We start from the raw sequence: 17734 nt of genomic DNA, 5'->3' as shown, positions 1-17734 counted from the left end.
TCTTCATAGCTCCACAATTGTCTCCTCCTCCCTCTTACTTGTCCTTACACTCCAAATGCATCAACCAAAACACAAGCATAGTAAACCCACTCTCACATGCACAGTTCCTTATTAGTCTCTGAAGCTTACCTGTCCAAAACAATTAATTAATTAATTAATTGGCCGGCCGTAGCCATTCTTTTATTCTGCAATAACTCTTTAAAGCAATTCGTCCAAACACAAACTCTCCAATCATCTTTTTTCCCTTCAAATAATCCCCCAAAAAAGGCAAGCAAAAAGTTAACAGCTCTTCTCATTGCTGTGATGCTAGAGACATAAACAAGAAATACCCATTTTCTCTAATAGGATTGAGATCCTTCTTAGTGAAATTATGCTTAGAGGAAGGAGACAATAACATGCCCATTAAGGTACCTAATCTCTGAAATTTAATCCGCTTTAAACAAATTTTTGGTGTAGATATCCATTATCTTCATGTTTATTCGCCCATGGTCGATGACCGATCTTTTTTTTTTTTCTTTACTATAACTATTCACCTTGTGACGGTTTAATCATTCATTTTATGCTTCAATATGATCCATACATAAATCATCATTATTGTGATTAGTGACTAATTTTATGGATTGATATTTTCTTCTATTTGTTCATTAAAAGGTAATTGACATTTCTCCCTTTTTTTTACCCTCTCTTTATATGCAGAACTTAAACAGTTAATACTACAACATAAACAATGTTAACTACAGGTCAGTAATTTGCAACTCATATCTTTTTCATGCTTCTCATATGAGTTCCATTGTAACTTGATCAAATTTCATACTACCAAACATATTTTTTAACCCAATACAGGGTTATGGGTGTTGGCCTGTTCCCTCTTTTTGCTTGCGATTATCGCGCTTATTTCATTGTGGCTCTTTTCGAGAAGCAGAAGGAAATTGAAATCCTCAGAGCAAGTTAATGGTACTTATGATTAGTTGAATTCACAATACTTTAAATGATTTAAATGATTATATTTGCTGAACTTCTAATGATGTAGTGTAGTATGTCAATTTAATGTGGCTTTTGCAGTTTCTCAAGAGTCAGTATGTGAGGAATCCACTTGTAAGAAGATGTCCATTAAGGATATATATGCTGCCACAGACAACCTTAGTCCCTTAAACTTTATTGGCCAGGGAATTGCAGGTAATCAGAAACTTGGGACCTCCTAAATTGACAAATTATGCTTATATACGCGAAAAACTGGTTAAAATATAATCTCTTCTCGTATGATACAGTAACTCTTAAGACTCGTGCAAATCATGAACCTCGAATGTAACCAACGACGAAGAAATTTTATGTTTCAATGTCATTAGGATACCTCTGAACTCAGAAGCTAACAAGAGGCTCAAACTCAGCATTTCAAAAAGAGACATTTACATCATATTTTCTAGTACTCGCAATAGCGCCCTTCGTTATGAAAAGTCCTGTAAAATAGAGCCATGCACAGCTTAAGACGCTCTTTCGAGGGATATTCGGTCGCATATTTAGAACTTACAAGGGGTACACACATAAATAATGATTTTGCAGGGATATATACAACTTTACGATATTTCTTCGTTCTTCTATAACTACCAGGAAAGGTGTACAAAGGTGTGCTAGCAAATGGTTGGCATGTTGCAGTTAAGCACATAATCAAGGACGAAGACGCAGAGACGTTCATGAGAGAAGTGACTAGCCTCTCGCACGTTAAGCACCCGAATCTCGTGACGCTGCGAGGCTACTGCGAAGAAGAAGATGAACGTTTCCTCGTGTACGAGCTGTGCGTCAATGGCAATCTATCGGAGTGGCTATTCGGTAATCTCTCTTTCAGAAACCTATCGTGCGGTGATGCATCGAACTTTTGAGATACTAAGAAGTTGGCGACATGACAGGGAAGGATAAAACCCTCTCATGGGTTCAGCGGCTTCAAATCGCTCTCGGTAGCGCTTGTGGCCTTTGGTTTCTTCACATATATCCGGGCGGCTGCATCGTTCATCGTGATATTAAGGTTCATTGCAATTTCATAGCCAAAAAGTAAAAGATTGTTTGCTTTACCTGCCATGAAGCTGCATGGATCTCTAACATCTGACATGTTCTGCTGCTCCAGCCAACCAATATCCTTCTTGGAGTCAACTTTGAAGCAAAGTTATCGGACTTCGGCCTATCGAAGGTTATAGACAAGGGTGTGTCTCATGTTAGCTCCGAGGTCCGAGGAACTTTCGGCTATGTCGATCCTGAATACCGTCAGAACCACCGCGTGAATGCGGCGGGAGATGTGTACAGTTTTGGGATAGTACTCTTGCAGATCCTTTCAGGTAAGAGGGTGATCAACATGAACGTGAGAAGGCCAATGTCTTTGGATAAAATGGTGAGTTCATGACTTGTACTCAGGCTTTTTTCATTTACAACCAATAAACATCTTGTGGAATGTGTCAAAACCACCGATTCAACTAAAAGCTTAAGCTGATAGAGAATCGTCTTTTTTTTCTTTTTTATGTAGTCTCTGCGCATGTTTGGCCTGACTCTTTGAATGCGCCGATGAATAAGTTTACACATTATGACGTTTTTGTGTAGTTTATGCTCAGCAACATTATGCTTTTTGGTGATCAGGCTAAGGTTCTCACCAAAGGAGGCGACATCTCCGAATTCGCAGATCCAAAGCTAAGAGGAGAGTACCCAATAGAGGCTTTCGATCTCACCCTCAAGCTTGCGATCGCATGCACGGGCCACAAACAGCAGCGGCCGTCGATGGAGCAGGTCGTCACGACGTTAGAGGAAGCGCTCAAAATCTCGACGACAGATCACGAGAGCTACGCAGTTAGTATAGTTGAATCTCGTACCGTTAGTATGTGAGTTTTTCTATTTAACAGTGTACACATCAAACATTGTATGCATTCGAGCAGGGATACTTGCATTAATTGAAGTGAACAAAGTAGGCAGGAAGAAACTGATGTGCAATTTGTTCACAGTATCATGTTATGCATGCTGAACCATGTATACATCTCAACTCCAAATAGTGATGATGGTATCGGCTCCTAATACTCTGGTCTTTTGATGCTTTGGTTAAAGGATATCCATCTACAAGTGCTTTTCCCGCAAGCGCTTCCGCTTTGGAGCACATTTACCCTGCTTAAATGCTGCGCCTAAGGCCGATTGCGGCCGAGGCCTTGCGCATTTTGTGTATGCGCACATCACAGAGAGAGACATTCCAAAAGCTCAAGCTCATTTTAGCCTCAGTGTTAGTTCTCACAGGAGAGAAGCTATTCGAGACGCCGATCCAAACAGGCGATCGACATACAGAGACAAAAAAGCATAAAATGATGTCGGAACCACTCACAAATAACATTCATCAAACCACAAGAACTTGATAAATACTATTACGAAGGTAAGCAACAAGTATGGAAAGCTTTTCAGAGTTGGTTTTCCACGACTATAGAAACACATAGGGCAACAAACTTTGAACAACAAAATTTAGTGAGCAAAAAAATGGAGTAAGACTGTAATTTCAACATGATTGCTTTAGGTTCTTGATGAAAAAAATGTCAAATTTTTGCTTGAATGCATCGCGGCCACAAAAAAAGGTAAAAACAAAAGGTAAAACTCAGATGACATATCAAGCCAACTATTAGTATTTTAAAGCTTGCAAATTACCCCTCTATTTCTCATCTGAAGCCGATCGCGAAAGCAAAGACTGATGGCGAGATGACTCGTTGAGGCAAATCCAGAAGAATGAGATGGAAGGAACCAACTTTCCTTGACGTGGTGAATAGATACTCTAAACCTAAAGCTTTGAAGCAAGAAATTCTCTCGCAGGTTGAGGCGGGAATCAGAACAGTTCGCAGGTGAATCAAGCAAAGTTAAAGAAGACATCATCACCTTCCCACTTATCAAACCCCTAAATTTTTGCTGACACCCTATTTGCTCATTTAGAGGCGATCATGGTAGTGGACTGATAGCAAGATTGTTCGTGGTGCAATCCGGAATACCAGATGAGGCTACCAGCTTCCTCTCCTTGAAGCAGTAAACTAGAGGCTCTAATACCTAAGCATGACGCCAGAGATTTTCTCGCAGGCTGAGTAGAGAATCGAGACGGTTCATATATGCTACGGATTGCTTTTTTTCGAGAGTTTTGCAGATGAATCAAGCAGAGGTGTAAAGCATGACGGATCGCGAAATAGATGATCAAGAGGCAGAGTGTGGGAGACCCGTGCCACATAAGGAGCAGATCTGAAGTGGGTGCCGTTTCAGCGTTTAGCAGAACCGCACCTCGAAAACAAACAACAGATTGAAGGTCTTTGTAAGAAGTTCGTGACTAACAGTTATTAATTAAAAGCAAAGCATATAGTTGAAATCTGCTAAGCAAAGATAATAGTACTGAACATTTTTAGTTAAGAGTCTAAACGAAAAGTAATGAAGTAGAGGAGTAACCTCTTTAGACACGACAATAAGCTGAGGAGTGTCCCCTGAGGAGTTCAAGAGCTCCACAGTTTGCACTTTACCAAGTTTGTTGAAGCCAACTACTAATCAAAACCCGTACTTCAGTAGTCTAACAACCTGTTGCAATCATCTTGAGGCCTTGTTGTTATGACATTTTTCAGCTCCGGCTCCGACGACGATCCCTGAAAAGAGGACTTAATGAGCTCAGCAATGAAATTGACTTAACCAATGAAAAGAAAGGCAACACTGTGAGTGTGCATAAATAGTCAAGGAATAAGGAACTAAATAATAAGAGATGCATACCCATTAGCATAAGGAGAGTCACGGCGATAAGGTGGTGACCGGCTGTCGCTACGACCACGGCGAGGAGAATAGCTGCGGCGGCGAGGTGACTTTTTATCCCGTGGACTATAGCTCCTACAAAAATAATAAGAGTACTTAAATAAGTCTCAACAAGGAAACAAAATAGGGCAGAAACGTTTTAAAAAATAAAAAAGATGTCACATAGTGGGTCTGAATTCTTCAATGATGGCTTCAAAACTTATCCTTATTGACAAGGGGGGAAAAAGAAATAAAGTCAAGACTGCAACATCTTTACCTGCGACCGTAACTAGGGCTTCTTCGATACCTCGGGCTGGGGCTTCGACGCCGTCCACTTCCCATACCTCCAGGACCAATCCGCAGTCGGCACTCACGAGCAAAATGACCTGGCTCGCCACATTCGTAACACTTCATGTCTCCACCTCCACCCCCACCCCCACCCCCACCCCGAGAACGTCCACCTCGCCCGCCATCCTTTGAGTTGTGAGAAAGCTCCACACGCCAACCATTCTTACCTGTCGAATATAAGCATAAGAGATCATACATAAATTGCTGCAACATAGAACATGCACCATACAAAATTTCTGGTCACTGTAACTGCAACGATAAGCCCACATAAATCCTACTCAGTGATCTACTTGTTGTAGTAACCCTAAGGTTCAGGCATGATCATTTCATTATTTCATCCAGAATAGTTGCTCACTTTGCACTGCCTTAGAAATTAACAGTTTTCACCATTTGTCCTCGATATGATTCCCTCCACCCTAATATTCCCTTCAACCTACAATCTATTACCCCGAAAACATCAAACACCAAAACTCACGCTCAAGTAAAAAGTCCACCAATCATGTTATGGATCACATTAGAGAGAATCCAATAATTGAGGGGGGGGAAAAGGGAAACTCTAGGACCGAGATAAGGGAAGAGTATAACTAGACACTATATTTTTACATGTCCAATAATGTAAAAACTCATATAAACCTCCCTGGTAAGTACCAAATTAACAATAGATATTTTAGACAACAATAAATCTCAGTGCTTTGATATGATTCTCAAGAAAATACCTCAAAAATTGTAATTCAAGACAAATAAAGAGAGCATATTTTACATACCATCCAATTCACGAATGGCATCTAATGCATCCCTTCGATCGTCAAATTCAACAAATGCATAACCAGGAGGCCTTCGAGCAACCCATACACTGCAATTATTTCAAAAAACACACACACACACACACACAAACTGAGAAATTGTTCGATATTGCCTCCACCAGGGTATTACTAAATAATACTAAATTACATAATCTCCAAAGACTGCATGCACCTTCCCAACTAGCTGAGGTAAAAAAGATAATGAAAGCTAAACAACACATAAATTGTTGTGATATATAGTCTGCTCAAGTACCAAAATGAGAATTTAATAAACATTGAAAAAAAAAGGGTTAGTCACAAAAAAAAAAAAAAAAACCTGCTAGTACAGCTCCTAGAAAATGAGATGTAAGTCATAAGAAACAGCAAGACCATACCGATTCTGGAGTTCGACAGTAATTTTACCAGCTAAAACATATCACAGTCAGAATAGAATACAGAGACAATCTATTCTTCAAAATTTTCAAATTTGCATTTGTCATTTGTCAAATAGCTGCAGTACTAGCACGCAACAAGATGAAAATGTTCATCACCATCCCATTGCATGGTTCAGTGTACATACCTGCGAAGAACGCCATACACTCGGAACTCATCTTCCAGATCTCGCTCCGAGACACGTGAATCCAAGTTGCCAACATAAACTCGAGACATTGCGACCACCAAATGAACTGATAAACGAGCATCAGTAAAATAATGGTCTTAATAACAAATTCACAATTGCAGACTAAAGTACCATATCTCTGAATACAAGCATGTCTTCCACAGAATTACTTCTACCAATTATCGGGTAACACTGTAAAGTAAGATTGACCATCAAAGCCACCTATCATGAAATCGACACGATCTCAAATCATGACATTTAATGCAGATGAGTGATGATAACAGTGCAATCATCATTCAGAGATACCCAGAATAAAACTAACAAATTGCAACCAAACCACAAATGCTATTTTCATCATTTAAAAGGTCAGTATCACACAAAAGAACAAACACACTAATCCAAAATGCGAACTTTACATGTGATACTAAAACTTTAGCAATATCCCTCGCTAAGACAACAAATCAACTGTGAAAAAAGGAATCTTTTGACCAAAAATTTCCTCGAGTATTATTTTTTCAAGCAATTCATAAAGCCCAGATTCAGAACTTCAAATTTACAGAACAAATTATAAGTCTACCACAAGCTTGATGTGGATTAACACCACAAAAGATTACTTTGTGCTTTAAATGCAGTATTAAACATAGGTACCACCTAATCAAGCTGAATAGTCCGTAAAGCTCATGCTTTTACAAACAAACCAGTTCCGATAACTCCAATGTCATCGGGCTCTCCCTTTCCACCACCCCAACTAAAGAGATTGAGCAATATAACCCCTCTCAAACATCACAAATTCAACAAATGAGCGAATAAAGTCGACCAGAAGCTCCGCCCTACTCCACAAGCTCCAAACCCTAGAATCGAAACCGGAAAAAAAGCAGGGGGAAACCATAGCATAAGAAGAGATTCTCCGCTTACCGCAGCTGAACCTCTGATGCGGAAGCGCTTCTCTGAGAAGCTTGGAGGGATTGGGGAGAGACGGAGCGCAGCTTCGAGAGTGGGCGGTGTCGACCCAGGAAACCCTAACAAGGAGGAGAAGATGCTATTCGAGGAGCCGGCCAAGTGCGAGTGCGTAGTTCGAATATTTTATACACGCAGTAGCTATTGCGCATTAACGATTTTCGGATCCACTTTAGCACCCGCACCCGCACCCGCACCCGCACCCGCACCCGTTATAAAATTGCGACCCTTTTTAGCCCCCATGTGCTTCGCACGTGAGATCAGCGTCCACGGTGCACATAAAATTGAATTAGAGTACAACTACTATATTCTTGCGAGCATATAACTCTTTGTATTTATAAATTATTTTCAATAATGGAGCTTTTGAATCGACGATTCATTTTATTAAATATAATTTAAAATATTTAAAATATTTTAAAAATAAATTTTATAATTTTTTAAAATTATAATAAAATCTATCAAGTGGTCGTAAAATAAATTGTCAAAATCAAATGACGTCCTAAAATTGGATGATCGAGTCCTTTAATTTAAGATCGGAGTTATTGATTTTTATTTAGATAGTGAATAAAATTTTCTATCAAAAATTCAGCCTACTCAAATTTCTTTTCACTGTTAAACTAGTAAGTATTCTATACCGGTCGTTAAAAATTATCAATCTTGTGATCTTTTAACCATAAGATAAATTATGTCAAAAAATTATAAAATTTGATTTCTAAAAGTTTTAAATGCTCTAGATAATGTTTAACGGTATAGATCATCAATTTGGAAGTTCTATCATCGAAAACGACTTATGAGTACGAGGGTGATCATACTCAAAAAAGTATAGTAGCCAGACTATATATATATATATATATATATAGAGAGAGANCTTAGGTGTAGTTCGAATGTTCGGATGTTTAGCTGAGTTTTCGTGAATTTGTTCTTGGCTCGATGCTTAAGCGTGGTCTGTGTCAGGATCAATGTTAAGTGACCTTCAGGAAAATGTTGCCTTTCTGACTCCTTTTGGGACCGCAATGGTTTCGTAACTTCGGGGAGAGAGAGAGAGAGAGAGAGAGAGAGAGAGATCTCTGTGAGTCTTTGAAGGTGGAGTTCGTGGTTAGACTGTGAGTGTTATATATTATTATATAATCGAATTGTTCATGACGGTATTTAAACTTCCCCACATTGTGGTCTTTGACTTGAGTTTTTTAAAATATCGGGTGAATACCTCGAGTGTCAACTTGAAGAGAGGGTATATAGGTTGATTTACCGTGGCAGGGGCGGACGAACCGCGCCGGGACTCGGGAGAGGAGGTCGGAGGACTAGGCGCCGCGCTCTCACGTGTGCATCAGGACGCGGAAGCAGGGAAGGGGCCTTTCCGGCGAGTCAAGGCGGTGGAAGGTGGACCGGTGCTCTTTGAGCTCATACAGCCGCATCAGGAAGCGCCACATCTGCGGCTCTGCGACCCGGTGGCAGCTCTTCACGAGCTTCTCCAACAGCAGGACGGGCAGCATGTAGTCCACCCGGCCGTACCTCTAGAAGAAGAAGTAGTACAGCCGCTCCCGCTCGTGCCAGGGCAGCCCCAGCTAGAGCTTGTCGAAGAGCTGCTAGAACCACATCCGCCAGAGCACGGCGAAGAGCAGCCTCCGCTACTACGGCGTATAGACCCGGTCAAACTCCAGGGGCACGAGGAAGCGCACGGCACGGCACAACGGCACGCTCTACTTCCAGCGCGCGAGAACCTTCCTCCACATCTACTTCGGCTCCATCCCCGACAAGAGGCAGGCTCCCAGGACTTTCTTGTTCTACAACTGTGTTTATCAACGATGATGGGCGTCAAATTGAGGTTTAGCCTCGTGTACGAAAGCCCCAGTTTTACGTCTTTTTCTACTTTGTAAAGCAGATTGCGAAATGCGAAGAGTCTCATCTCCAATAAAAGGTTTATCCGTGATATAGTGCGAGAAGTCCTACTTAGATTCTAACAGCAAGGGAAACAGGGAAACCTTGTATTATCCTCAATTTCTTTAGCTAAACTTTGGTGACACTTGATCCGTAATAATAACTCTGATCCGATTTGCCTATTGATTTGGTTCGAGATAAACGACGAATCTTGATGGAAAAAGATTAAGGCTCTCTCAATTTAGGTTAAATATGCTTAGTTTTGTTGATTTTGACTTATTTAAAGTCGTGGTTTGGGTTTCTTTTTCTTTTGAACTCTTTAAATTTTTTCTTTTACAAAACGCGTCTTCCTTTTCATTAATGGTAAGGACTCGGTTAGTTCATGACCTAGCAGAAGAGTTAGACGGCGTACAGGTGAGAGGGACATTCTATGTTTATGAACAACTCTTCTAGGGGTACGGATAAGAGAAGACGCCAGGTTCGGGATCAGGTTTAGCGGGTGCTTCACTCCGAGCGCGGGCAGAGTAGTGCCTGGGGCAGCTCGCACAATTCGTAACAAACCATGCACCCCTCGCGAAGAAGTCATTAGTACAGTGGCTGATTCGTGTGTTTCATTAGCAGCCCCTCAAGGAAGCGGGAGAGGGCATCAAGGAACTGAAGCAGCACCTTCGGCAGCCTACTTCCTAGGCCTTCCTTTAGGACACCAACGGTCGTGAAGAGCTGTCCGGACTCTACCCAATTCTATAATAGAAGTCGGGTAAACAGTTCGCTAAACTTTTAGAGCTAGAAGACCCCACCGTAGCTCACCCAGTGAACTTGTACCTGAAGCGCACCGCCTCACTTCCCGGAAAATCCTTGAAGTTGGGACCCTTTTTAATCAAATACGGAAATCTTGTGAGAAAACAATGTTTAACGAGTTTTTCATAACTTATTAAGTTATAATGTAACATGACATTCTCGTATGTTTGAAACTTGGCACCTAGTTAGTGCCTACTCTTCCAGTTAACTAAATCGCGTACATATTTTTTCATGTGAGTTTTTCACCGGGAAGACCTTTTGTTGCCCGTTTTTTGTATTTTCGAAAACGATAGTATCCGAGTTTAATTTGCTGTCATAGGCTCGAAGAGTACTTACAACATTTCAGACATTTAATCGATAGTTATGTCGTTTAGTTTTTAGGCTCTTGTCTGATGAGTGTCTTGGTCTGTTCTTTAATTTAAAGTATTTTCTTTGTTGAAGGTTTGTCCCATTCGTCATTTCCTGCCGTCCTAGAGCTTGATGTCTTGTACTATAATCGTTTTGAGAAGGTTGAAAAGATGAAGTGAAGCGATTACATTCTGCCGTATTTGCTTACGGTGGCGTCATCCGTTTTAACAGACGTTATAAGATAGGGTGTAACGTCTACTTAGCTCATCTCTCCGCTGGTTTACTTCATATTTCCACTGTAGTCTTCCCGTGCTATTTGAGAGATTGTAAACCCGATACTCGGTTTGTCCGGCAGCAATGGTCGTTAAAATCAAGTACGTCGTATCTTCGTCGTGACTTTTTTCAAGAGAGATGTACTTTTATTAGATTATTATTGTCGTTATACTGTTAAAAAATAATGCTAAAAGAGAAGTTGTTTTGATTCTGCTCGGTTTTTTTGTTTATACTTTTACTTTATACTTAAGTCTAGTATCATTGGACATTCTTTGATGCCTCTCGAGCTGTTTCGTTCATATCATGTGATACGGTCTTATAGAGTTAGAAGTTGAATCTATGATTTTTGTATCCTCTATATATGTCTACTAAGAGTAATACAGATATCGTAAAACTTGATACAACTTATTTTGATTATGATATATATTACATGTGCATGTATAAGTACTGTCTTACGTTTTAATATCTTCGTTGTCTGAAGTTTAGGTATATTATAGTATTGAAATATTTGTGTTTTGAAAGGTTTCACGTATAATTGTGTCCTTCAACAGTTAAATATCTAATTTCCAGTATGTATACCAAAAGGTTGTCATGTTGTATTTTTCGATTTTTAATAGTGTTACTTTAAGTATTCGTTGCTTTACGAGTTAACGAAATACATTGATAACTATAGAGAGCAAAGTGAACCATATGTTGGATACGGGATTTTAAGTCTTCGTAATAATCTTGGCAATTAGTTAATACGGTTCGGTTCGTGATGTTCCTATTTTTTTATTTCTCTCCTGAGCCTTTATTTACAGATAGGTGTGTCTTTTCGATCTTGATATCATTCTTCTTTCTCGCCGCTGAGATGTTTAACGCGGTTGAGTTTCAGGAAAATAGGGGTTCATTTACGACTCAAAATGAAGATTAATGCACAGGAGAAAAAGAGTTGTAGTTACTAGTTGGCTCTTCAAAGATTGGGGGACTCCGACGTTTTGAGTGGCACCATTCACCATTGTAACTTGGTCTTCTAGTTCGTAACTAGGGGTGATAGTCTTTTAACTTTAAAAATCGGAATATATGCGCGTTTTTGAAATACTCAATAGTTTACTTCGTAGGAAAAGCACGTCACGAACATTAACTATAAACTTGGAGGATTAATGAAGTGTTAGGGAGAGAAAAATGTTACTACGTTACCATTTCGTTTTAATCCTAGATTATGACTTATCTAGGTAAACCTGTTTTCTCAAGAAAAAGGTTAGTACGATGTAAAAATACATCTTTGATGAAAACGTATCTATAGGTTATCTAATACAATGTTTAATTTGTGATAAGTGTCCTCCTATGTAGTATTTACCGATAGTGTATCTCTAATGTTTTATTGTTTCTTTTCCTTCGGGTTCTATATGTTTCTCGTTAATTGTTTTATTTATGTATTATTTACAATGTAATCACTGGTTTAACTACTTACTAGGGTCTATGGTTGATTGTTGTAACGACTTAGGATGTGACACGGCGTTTTAATGATCATTCTTTATATTATATTAATAGATGTCTTTTTTTTTTCCCCGATTTTTTGGAATACTTTTCTAACAATTTCGGTTAAAGTGCTTGCGTTAGCTCTATTTCCACGGTTGAAATGTGGGTATTGGTTAGGTGTTGCTTTCTTTGTTCGTTTCGCTTCTTTTATTTCGTTTTGGGTATAGGGGTTTAGTGGATTAAACCGGTTTTTAATCCGGGCCGAGTAGTTTGGTTGGCATTTTTTCTTCCCCCTTTTCTTTTAAGCTTAAAAATCCGTTTTTCTCGTTTTGGGCTCTGCTCTTTTTGGTGTCCTGTTCGTACTAATTCTAGTGTTAGGGTGTGTAAACTCCTCCTCTCGCTCTTCTTTTCCCCTTCCCCGGGTTGGGCCACCTCTCCCTCCTCCTCTGGTACTCGTGAAACCCTCTAGGTCCCCGGGAGAAAAACCCGAACCTCCCCCTATTCGTCTCATTTCGGAGACGGGGTTTTCGGTTAGATCTTCGGTAATTTTTCGCGAAAAAGGGCGTCGAAGAAGCAGGAGGCGAAGAAGAAGGAGAAGCAGAAGGAGAGGGAGAGGGAGAGGGAGAGAGAGAAAGCTAAAGATACCTCCTCACTCTTGAGATTGAGAGAGAGAGAGAGAGAGAGAGAGAAGCAAAACCCTCTCCCTGTCTCTCCTCTGCGCCTTAAATTATTCTCGGTGTAGACACTCATTTTATCCGGTCGAGTTACTCACTTTAATGGTAAAATGGGAAGGAAAAATTAAATAAAAAAACCCGGAATAAATATTAAAAATTAATTTGAATAAGAGAACACACACAAAGTAACAATGTGTTCTCTTTTTTTGATATTATACATCTTCTTTTTTAATCTTAAGTAACCATATTTACCGAAATTTAATAAAAAAAGTCAATGAACCTAATAAATAACCACGCGTTTTTAAAGAGCATAACTTTAACATTTTTTGAGCGCAGATTATTTAATACTTTAATTTTAAATAACTATATATTTTTATAAAAAACTCGTCTTAAATTTAAAAATATAAATAAATATTAATGATTCATAAAGCTTTCAGTTTGGTTGTTTTTACAGTGAGAGAAATAATATCTAATATATTTTTTAATCATTAGATTCTTTCTACCTGTAATTACTAAGTATTTTTTTCAATCGGATAAAACACAGAATCTGGTTGGTGAAAACTACCGATGATTAATAAATAATTAAGTAATTAATTACTACGCTTAGTAAAAGTTTGGCATAAAACTCTAAGCAGTATTAACTACAGAGGTTGCAACTACAAACAGGGTTAGAAAAAAAAAAAAAGCAAACAAAACTATAAAAAATTATAGAGATATTTAATATCTCTGTGTCTGTATAAGAAAAGTCAGGGTTTAGTCTATTATTCATTCTAATTTTTTATTTTGTTTTAAATATTAGACGAAACTTAGGCGAGGCTAGGCGGTTACTTTACCTCGCCGTTCGCACTCGGGAAAAAAAGCAAACTAGACAGAATTAAGCAGTTTCAAGTATTATTTAAGTGAGAGTAGGACTAGACATAGCTTATCTCGTCAGTCACTTCCGTTTTTTATCGTATGTTAATTGCGTAGGACTTAGGCGGAATCCGCGAACTAGGAACTGGGGTAATCGTAGATGACTAGTAGTAATAATGTTCTAACTAGATTATAGAATCTAAATTCAATGTTTAATGATTTAATATAAAAAATATTTTAACTAAATCAAATCTTCTATTTTTATACGGTAATTAAAAAAAAAAATTAAGTCCTTTTTATAAAAAGTATTTTTATCGTTGACTAAATTTATCATCCTTCTAATTTTCTTCGTTAAAAAAAAAAGAAAGTTATATCTAAAAAATTTTTTGTTTATAGATGTACTCTTCATTCGTAAGAACTGAGTCAACTAATTATCAGTTCGTCGTCGACTACGTTGTTTAGAAGTTCACTAGAAGTTTTATAATAAAATAAAAAGAGGTTTATGAAGGGGGTTTTTATTACCATTTTGATATCTCTGGGGAATTGTGGGAATGAAAAAAAATAAACTGAAATTTTTAATAGTTTAAATCGCTGAGATAATCAATAATTAATAATTAGATGGATTAAAATAAGTGATTTTTCACCAATTTTAATATTTCAAGTATGTTTAATGGTTGTTTAAATTGTTATAAAAGTTGAAAAAAAATAATTTTAATGAAATTCAATTCACTCACAGTTAGTTCTTTTTTTCTTTTCAACTCTTTCAGTGAAGTTTTATCCGATATAAACTTTTTTTCTTCTTCTTCTCTTACATAGTCAATATAACGACTACACCGTAGCCGTTGATTATTTTAACAGGAGGAACTCGAGTAGACAAAGCACTACCAATTATCTTCTTATAAAAATAAAATGAAAAGAAAGTTTTTCTCTCTATATTAATTAAACAATGACTGCTGCACCACGTTCACACTATGACATCTAGAAGAGCATCAACTCCCCTAGACATATGAAAAAAAAAAAATACTATTTATTAACCCTTGTTCATTAGGACAAAAAGAAAAAAAACATTAAACCCCGTTCAACCTCCCACTTTTCACCTCTCTTAACACTTCCATCCCTACCCATCCCGTTCACTACTGTGTGTTTTCATCTCCCAGCTATAAAAGATACAACACAGTATTTTTACCTTAAATTAATTCGTTAGTTTTTTTATACATAAAATATATATATATTTTTCTTCACTAAGAGGTAAACCGATAGAGGAGGGAACGTACAAGAGGTGTGATAATACTAAAACGGAACAAACGTAGGTGGTGGAGGGGGTGGTTTTATCCAAAACATAAAAAACAAAAAAAAAATCTTAAAACTCTAAAAAAAAACAGCAAATCTATTGAAACTATACTAAGAGGACTACAAAAATAATATAATTAATAACATTACATAGTTTGAAATACTTATACGAAATAAAATACACGAGAGAGAGAGAGAATAAATAGAGAAAAATACCAAAATAAAAGACACTTTTAATCAAAGATAACTTATAATTAAAATTTAATTAATTAATTAATAAAATATACCACAGTGTATTTTTATTTTTTTTTAACTCAGGGTTAGGATAGTTTAATAAAACACAAATCTATGCCACTACTTTCACAACTTATATTTTATAACTTTACCGCTTGTTACCATAGACATGATAAAGTAATAACACTAGATCCCGAACAAACTAAATAGATAAAATTTGATATCTTAGTCTTATCTTAAGTAATTAAAGCTATCAACAGTAAATAAGATGTCTTTAATCTAAGGTTAAGAGTAAGGTGAAACCTTGCCATTCCTCGGTTAAGTAAAGACCGGGTTTTAAGATCTATAAGTAAAACTAAAAGTAATGTCGTTACTTGTTTTTTTAAAACTTAATAAAAGTAAGGCAAAAAGTTAGGTTATGGTAGGTTAAAATAAAAAATAAAAGTAAAGTCAGCACCTGGTTTGTACAGAAATTAAAAATATGAAAAATGCTCCGGCTTATAATAAAATGTTATTCTCAAACGAGAATTTTGTTTTTATTAATCTTCGATTTTACATTCTATAAATCTTCAAGTACTTGGTTTTATGATTTTAATTTTCATGTTATTGATTTAATGTGGTATAGTACTCTTGTGTATATGGTAAATGGGAAAATAAATAAGAAAACGCAAAAAAATTTTTTCGTTTAAGGGTATTTTGTAAGAATTTTTATATACTGATTCACTTATGGTTCATCTGTTTTTGTTAGTGTTTCTACTCGTTAGGGAATTGTTTAATGTTTATTTTTGAGAGAAATAGAGATTTATAAAAGGTTCACAATGTTAATTAAATTAATCAACATGGATTATAATTCAAATGAACATGATAAGTAAATTGTATCAGTTGTATCAAGTGGTGAGAGATGAAGTGTCTTAGAAGACCTTACAGGAAAAACATATTTTGGAACAAAAGGAGTGAGTTTTGAGAAGTATTTGTACTAGTTTACATCTTTTTAAAATATCTTTTTGAAATAGACTAAAATCCAAATAAATAGAAAGTATAAGTAGTACATACATGTCTTTTAATCTAATTATAAAAACTTATATCTATTTCTATGTTCAGTACATAAAATATAAAGATTTTGTGGTCTAGATTACCTGACATAGAACACGTCAATCGATTTTTAAATTACCAACCATGAACTTCAAGGTTCAAGTTTCAAAATAACATTTAAAAGTGAACTTTCCATGTTTTCTATAATAAGGCTTGGCTTTTTCTTTTTCTACAGCAGTTTTAGCTGGCATGCAAGATTTAGGCGTGTACTTTTTAGCTTAAAAGCTAGAGCATTAGCGCCTGGACTTGTCGGTTGGTTGACGCGATTCGTCACCGCCAAAGGTCGTACGACGATGAAAAAGCACAGGTCATCCGTTGTCGAAAGAAACAGAACACTTAGACCGGACCGACCCTTTTTTCATAAAATTACAACCGACCATCACCGTTCTGGTTCTAAGTGTATAAAAATTGTAAAACACACACACACACACACACACACACACACTCATCTCACCTTCTCTCTGTTTCGTACCGGGAGTGAGGTGAATAATAAGGAGGGAAACAATAGAAGACCTTCTCTCTTCCCTCTTTTCAAATCACGGGGTGAAAGTGGTGATTGAGTTCATATACCCTTTCCACTTAATATAATGTGAAGATCAAAGATCTGAACCAGACCTAAGAACAGAAAATTCTAAAAAATCCATCTTTGCACATCTTGAATAGACTGTATTTCTTATAAAATTAGACTAAGAGGTGAGAAAGTTAAATAAATTAAACTCAGGCAGTTGCTATAAAACTGAAATTTAAAATTTACATAGTAGGTTTAAAACTTCAATTTCACAGTTTGACCGAGTTTAGGTTCTTTGACTTTGACAACCTACCATTTTAACTTTGAAACTTTCTAAACTATCAGCTAAGTTTTATTAAGTATCAAGTCTTGTCAAAACATGTCAAAATGGTTGATTTTATCAAAATCAAATGAGAAAAAAAATCTCCTATTTAATAATGAACGCATGTTATAGTTTGTAGATTTATTTCTTTTCCAACATTGAAACTACTTACCTGTCTACATAGTCTGTGTGTCCATTCTATTTCTGAGTTTATTATAGAAAATATTCAAACTACATATGAGTTTTGAGTTTTAAACTCCTCGTTTTACAAACCCTCGACCACGTTAAAGTGGGTTTAACCTTACATTACCTCGGTTTTGTATTTTCCGTTATATCCCCAAGACGTATTTACGGAATCGAGACAATGAACTTACCAGTTTAAATGAGAAAAAATTTTTTTTTTTTGAAAATGAAAGAAACCTTATATAACCACTATAGTTTATGTTGATGGGTAATCCGTGTAAATAATCAATATATTTTAATGTTTGTGGATGAAAAAGGTGGAAAGGAGGGTACCGTATTTGACTA

At 37.0% G+C, this 17734-nt stretch overlaps 2 protein-coding genes across 3 annotated transcripts; one reads left to right on the top strand and one right to left on the bottom strand.

Annotated features, from left to right (window-relative positions):
- On the top strand, window positions 170-4036 carry LOC109725614 (putative serine/threonine-protein kinase). Its single transcript, XM_020254853.1, has 10 exons — window positions 170-407; window positions 697-740; window positions 844-954; window positions 1063-1176; window positions 1609-1827; window positions 1905-2020; window positions 2120-2380; window positions 2623-2829; window positions 3826-3854; window positions 3943-4036. Exons 2-10 carry the CDS (start codon window positions 728-730, stop codon window positions 4034-4036), a joined length of 1164 nt encoding a protein of 387 aa, XP_020110442.1. The 5' UTR covers window positions 170-407; window positions 697-727.
- Window positions 3429-7593, bottom strand: LOC109725628 (serine/arginine-rich splicing factor RSZ21-like). Of its 2 annotated transcripts, XR_002220302.1 has the most exons (7): window positions 7435-7593; window positions 6481-6586; window positions 5883-5971; window positions 5048-5285; window positions 4753-4866; window positions 4441-4631; window positions 3429-4278 (listed from the first exon to the last, which is right to left on the bottom strand). XR_002220302.1 is itself a non-coding variant. In XM_020254869.1 (6 exons), the coding sequence occupies exons 2-6, from the start codon at window positions 6567-6569 to the stop codon at window positions 4607-4609; spliced, it is 555 nt and encodes a 184-aa protein (XP_020110458.1). In that variant the 5' UTR covers window positions 6570-6586; window positions 7435-7593; the 3' UTR covers window positions 3469-4606. The 2 variants fall into 2 exon arrangements, 1 of the variants encoding a protein (XP_020110458.1); XM_020254869.1 differs by having other exon boundaries at window positions 3469-4631.

The sequence above is a fragment of the Ananas comosus genome, linkage group 20, assembly GCF_001540865.1.
Source record: "Ananas comosus cultivar F153 linkage group 20, ASM154086v1, whole genome shotgun sequence".
NCBI lineage: Eukaryota > Viridiplantae > Streptophyta > Magnoliopsida > Poales > Bromeliaceae > Ananas > Ananas comosus.
This window is presented reverse-complemented; position numbering and strand designations above follow the sequence as displayed.